Source organism: Elephantulus edwardii, unplaced genomic scaffold, assembly GCF_000299155.1.
Source record: "Elephantulus edwardii isolate Elephantulus edwardi_28Jun2011 unplaced genomic scaffold, EleEdw1.0 scaffold00003, whole genome shotgun sequence".
In the NCBI taxonomy this organism is placed as follows: Eukaryota; Metazoa; Chordata; class Mammalia; order Macroscelidea; family Macroscelididae; genus Elephantulus; species Elephantulus edwardii.
This window is the reverse complement of record NW_006399753.1, coordinates 670,315-676,057: the sequence shown is the minus strand read 5'-3', so window position 1 is coordinate 676,057 and position 5,743 is coordinate 670,315. Positions and strand designations below refer to the sequence as shown.

The window sequence follows — 5,743 nt, the reverse complement described above, 5'->3', positions numbered from 1 at the left end:
GGCAGTCCATGGTACATTCAATACTCTTCTCCAGCACCACAGCTCAAAGGCATCAACTCTCCTTTTATCCTCCCTAGTCATTGTCCAACTCTCTGATGCATAACAAGTGATTGCAAAGACCATGGCCTGTATCAGATGCACTTTAGTCTCCAGAGATATTAAAAAAATAGAAGACATTTTAGCAGTTTCTATGTGTACAACTCAGTGACATTGATCATGTACCATAGGCTGTACCACCATTCTTGACAACATTTTCCAAACTATTTCATCATCACTGACACACACTGAGTGTCCCTTTCCCAAGCTTTTCACATATTGGAATTGCTGTTGTCAATTTGGTCACAAAGACAATTCTTTCAAAGAGCTGGGACCGCTTGAAGGAGGACACAACTGAGTTGTCATGGTGAGGGAGGGGCTTATCTCCATTTTAGACCAATTGCCCAGGAAGCTCTCTCTGACATAAGTCTCCAGCCCTGTGTACACTGAAGGAAGGCAGATGGGACCACAAAGGCCCATGCAAAGGCCCATAGGCTGGAAAGACCGTGATATGCCCACGGAAGGCTCGGAGACCCTGCTGTCTTGTCCTTTGTGTCCTGAGAAACCAGTCAAGCACACGGAAAATGGAAGGTGACTCTTCCTTTCTTCTCTCCTGAGGGTAGCTGCTCCAACCACTGTGACTGACTGACCCAGTGGGGAGCTGAAAGAACTGAGTGGAATCTGTTCTGGGACAGATCTCCTAATGTTGGGAAGCAGAAACTATCTTCTGCTGGAATGTGAGGTTCCAGTAAACTTATCTCCCAGCTAGGTGAGAAAATCCACTGGCACCCCGCGAAAGTGACACAGAACCACAGAGCAGCAGGGCCGAGAAGGGGAGAAAGCTATAATGTAGAGAGCTCAGATCTTGAGAGAGCTCCTGGATCCAGCAATTCCCGAAGTCAGATGTCCTCCAGATGACGGTTATGCGAGGCATTAATGGTTAACTTCTTGCAACTCAAGAAGTCCTGACAATCACCCAAACCACCTGTTCCTAGATGCCCGAGGCTGCTGCTTCACACTCTACCTTCCCCGGTAACTGCAGCAGCCTAGAAGACAGGGAAAGCCGTTCTTTCCAGGAGGACCCTCAGGCCACATCCACGGATTGGATGTGCCATGCCTCCCTATGGCAGGCCTGGGCGGGAGCTGGGGGGTAGACGCCCAACAGCGCTTCACAAGCTAGACCAGGAAAACCAGAGATCAACAGAGCCGCGATCCCCGGTCCAGGGCTTCCTCCAGGCCAAGCGTCCCACAATGCCCCGGGCCCTGCCCCGCCGGCCCCGCCCCGTGCGCACACCTCTCCGCCTTGGATTGGTCGCTGAGGGACTCGCTTCCTTGGTGGGCGGGGTCGTGGGCCACGTGGCGGCCGCCCGGGAGCGGCGGCGGTGGCGCTCACGGCCGGGTGATCCAGGGTCGGCGCCATGGAAACGGCGCTGGCGGGCACTGGCGGGCTGCGGGGAGCGCAGGACAGCGCCGAGGTGGAGGCGGCCGAACTGCTGCCTTTCTTGGCGTCGGGGGTTCGGGCCGACTTGCAGGCAGCGGCGACCGAGCACATACTGGGACTGACCGGCTCCGAGGCGGGCCGAGCGCTGCTAGCGGGGCAGGAGGCGCTGCTGCGGGCGGTGGCTGAACTGGCAGTGGCTCCGGCCCCGGCCCCGGCCTGCGAGGCCGCCCGCGCACTGGTGAACCTGGCTGCCGACCCAGGCCTACATGAGCCGCTGCTGGCGGCTTATCCCGCATTGCCTGCCCGCTTGCTGGGCTGCGCGTTGGACCCACAGTGGCCCTGGGCCGAAGAGGCGGCCGCTGCCCTTGCCAACCTCAGCCGCGAGCCTGTTCCATGTGCCGCTGTGAAGACGGCGCTAGAGGCCGCGGAGCCGATTTTGGAGCGCCTGGTGCACGCGCTGTGCACACCGTCCTACAATGCTCATGCACCGCTCCATTACCTGGGGCCACTGCTCTCCAACCTCACCCAACGGCCAACAGTGAGAGCCTTCCTGCTGGACCCCGACAGGTAAAACTTGAGGCAGCCCTTTGGGGGGGTCGGAAGTGCGTCCGCCGGCACTGATCTTCTCCTCTCTACAGGTGCGTGATCCAGCGGCTCCTGCCTCTTACCCAGTTTCCCGACTCCGTGCGCCGGGGCGGAGTGGTGGGGACGCTACGGAACTGCTGCTTCGAGCACCGTGAGTGGTGCTGGGGGCGTTGCCGGGGGTGGGGATTGGACTCCTTCAATCTCAAAGCCACCCCTCCCTTCTTTCCACTTAGGACACCACGAGTGGTTGCTAGGTCCTAAGGTGGACATTCTCCCATTCTTGCTGCTGCCCCTGGCGGGGCCGGAGGAATTTTCAGAAGAGGAGATGGAGCGTGAGTAGTTTGATAAAGCCTAAGGAGTGGGGTGACCAGACTTGGGTTCCTCGTCCTTCCAGCCTGGAACCCAGTGCCTTTCACACTTGCCCCTAGGGCTGCCTGCGGACCTTCAGTACTTGTCTCCGGACAAACAGAGGGAGCCAGACGCGGACATCCGCAAGATGCTCCTTGAGGCCATAATGCTGGTGAGCTGAGGTCCTGCTGTAAATATGTCAAAACACACACACACACACAAACACACACACGTCCTGTAAATATGTCAAAACACACACACACAAAGCAAGCTCTGATCTCTGAGCCACCTCTACCCCTTCCTAGCTGACAGCCACAGCACCAGGTCGGCAGCAGGTCAGGGACCAGGGAGCCTACCTGATCCTTCGAGAGCTACATAGCTGGGAGCCTGAGCCTGCTGTCAGGGTGACCTGTGAGAAGCTCATCCAGGTGGGTGCTGTCCTGGAGGGAGGTGCTGTGCCCACACTGGCCAGCTGCTCACCTGTCTCATCCGCCACAGGTACTCATTGGAGATGAGCCGGAGGAAGGCATGGAGAACCTACTGGAGGTACAGGTGCCTGAGGATGTGGAGAGGCAGCTGCAGAAGCTGGACCTCCAGGAGCAGGAGTGCTGCGAGCAGGAACGGCAGGGGCCACAGCAGCGTGAGGAGGAACCTGCGCCCCTCTGAGCCCTGCAGGACCACTATCACTTTCCTACGAGCCTTGGGACCGCTGGCCTGGTGATTGTCCTGTAAGAGACAGACTACCTTTAGACTCAGGTCCTCTGCTCAGACCTTTCCGCTCCAGGGCCAGTGGCAGTAAGCGCTGTCTTGTGGCCTGTGAAAACAACCAGAGGAGGAGTTGGGATTCAGCTGCCTACTACTCATGGGATGAAGGTAGCAGGGGGCAACCAGTGGAGCTCTTGGACAGAAAAATAGTGTAAACCCTGAGGGAACAGGGGCACCTTCAGAGTGCAAAGGGCCAGGGCACAGCCATTCCCCATCCTGCTGTCAGCCTGGCCCCACGTCCATCCTGGGCCTTCTCCAGCCCTGCTTGTTTGACACTCAGCTTCCAGGTAGACTTTCCAGCCCTGCCTGGATTCTGATCCCAGCTGTGCGCCATCCGTACTGGCTCCAGCTCTCTGTTGGCCCAGCCCTGCTGCTGCTCTTTTCTTTTGTGACCACCACACTGCTGCCTTCTGGGTCTCACTGCCAGGCCCACATGCATGCCACTCCCATACCATAGTGCCAGTCTATAGTTTTGTTTTTGCTCGTATTTGGTTTTCCAGGAATGGGCCTTCTGAATGTTTAAGACTTAGCTGAATGAGACACTAGTACCTGGCAGCCCCCTCAGTGCAGTGGCCCTGTTGAAGCTCTGTGCTCTTGGCTCATCGGGGTTCCGTGAGACAGAAGAAGATTCCTTGGGGCCCCAAACTTGGACTCTCGTAGAATAAAAGCTTTATTTTGTTTCTCAACTACTGGTGCTTCTGTCCTCTGGGAATGGCAGACAGTATAAGGACAGTAGCTGTCTGGAGACACTATCGGAACTATGAAACTCCAGTCTGGTAGAGACTGCCGCTCTTGGGCATTGTTGCCCCGGACACCTCAGAGGCAGATGCCTGGCTGGATGCTAGTGTGTGTGTAGCACTCAGACTGGAGGTGCTGCAGCTACAGGATCGATCCGGGGACTCCTTACCCCTGGCGACCAGGAATTGGCAATTCTGTGGACTTCTCTACAGTAGACTTCTCCACAGTAGGTCTTGCAGGGTGCCCATTCACTCTCCTGGTCCTTGCACCTGATGGAGCACCCTGCAGATTCTAGAAGAGCACATGAGTGTTGGGCAGCATCCAGCAGTGTGTAGTCCCCTGCTGCAGGTCCAGGCATGAGGCTGGCACAGCTGAAGCAGGCCACTGATCAAGTCTTGGCCATATGTGGGCAAGGGTATGGGTGTGCCCAGCCACTACATCCATGTGCACCTGTTGCCTCCAGCAGTTTTGAGGTGGTCTATGGGTTGTCTTCTAGTCCCAGTGGGGATACCAGGCAGAAAGATGGGCAACTAACAGTGGAGTTTGACGTTGAGTTTAGGGGGCTGAACATTCAAGCCCACCCCCTTGCTGCTCCTACAACAGGTCAGGGTTGGGGAGCAGCTGGCTTCTCACCTTCGGACAAGCCAGGTTGGAAGACAGGGTCATCCTGTCTTTAGGTGTGACTGGAACTCCTTCAAGGGTAGCTTCCCAGACATCATGGCGTGGAGGATGCTTCTGGTGGGCACAGGCTCCTCAGGGGGCACCCCTCTCCCTCCCTGGCAATGGTGGTGGTGGCGTGTGCCCTGCGGCCATACTCACAGGCTCCATAGGTCAGCCTGTTCCCTGATGTATTTACTCGTGAGGATCTTGGGCTGAATAGGCCGTCGAGTAGTGTTCCCTGAGGCCAGAGCGGCTGGCAAAGCTCAAGTCTGGGAGCAGGGGAGAGAGGGGGAGTAGTCCAGAAAGATGGGGCTGATAGGTATGGGGATGGAGATGTGGGGTGACAGCAAGAAGGTTGCTGGCTGGCATGAAATGCTCCACACAGCAGTGGGTTGGACTGATGAGGACAGTTAGACTGGAGGTGAACACTAGGTCTATTTAGGGTTGAAGATGGGGACCTGGCCACATTGAGCTAGGAGTTGGTGGCGTGAAAAGGTCCAGGCTTCCTGCAGAAGAGGCAGAGGGTACCCGCTCAGCTGTCAGCTTTAGAAGGACTTGGCCTTCCAGTAAGATGTTGTCACACGTAAGGTCCCTCTGTGAGTGCAGGTGGGACTTTAGGGCCCTTTGTGGAAGGCGCTGGGGAGGGATTTTAGGGTGGCATAGAGGCAGGGCTTTAGGACCCTCAGGGAGAGAGACACTGGTGTGTTGTGGTCTTTCCACTTGAATGAGCAGGTAGGATGGCCAGCGTGGCTTCAGGACGTCCACATTGTGGCAGCGTGCTTCCTCCCTTATGCATCTCTGCTGGGGCAGCATGTGTCACCCCCCCACACACTCCCACCCCAGCAATGTGCCCCCCCCATGGCAGTGTGTCCCATTGTGGCAGCATGCGTCCCACCCCCACCCCAGCAGTGTGTATCCGCGTCATGGCAGTGTGCGTGTGTTCCCCCTAGTGTGCCTCTGCACTGTGACAGCGTGTGTGTGTCACCCCAGCAGTGTGTATCCGCGTCATGGCAGTGTGCGTGTGTTCCCCCTAGTGTGCCTCTGCACTGTGACAGCGTGTGTGTGTCACCCCAGCAGTGTGCATCCGCGCTGTGGCAGTTACTCCACCCCACAGTGTGTTCCCCCACGGTGGCAGTGTGCGTCCCTACCCCCATGGCAGTGTGCATGCGC

General features: G+C 57.3%; 1 protein-coding gene across 1 annotated transcript; it reads left to right on the top strand.

The window, feature by feature from the left end:
* Positions 1–1,454: 1,454 nt before the first annotated feature.
* On the top strand, positions 1,455–3,076 carry FAM203A (family with sequence similarity 203, member A). The gene is made up of 6 exons (XM_006879420.1): positions 1,455–2,044; positions 2,116–2,213; positions 2,296–2,394; positions 2,491–2,582; positions 2,716–2,838; positions 2,909–3,076. The coding sequence occupies exons 1-6, from the start codon at positions 1,455–1,457 to the stop codon at positions 3,074–3,076; spliced, it is 1,170 nt and encodes a 389-aa protein (XP_006879482.1).
* Positions 3,077–5,743: the final 2,667 nt, after the last annotated feature.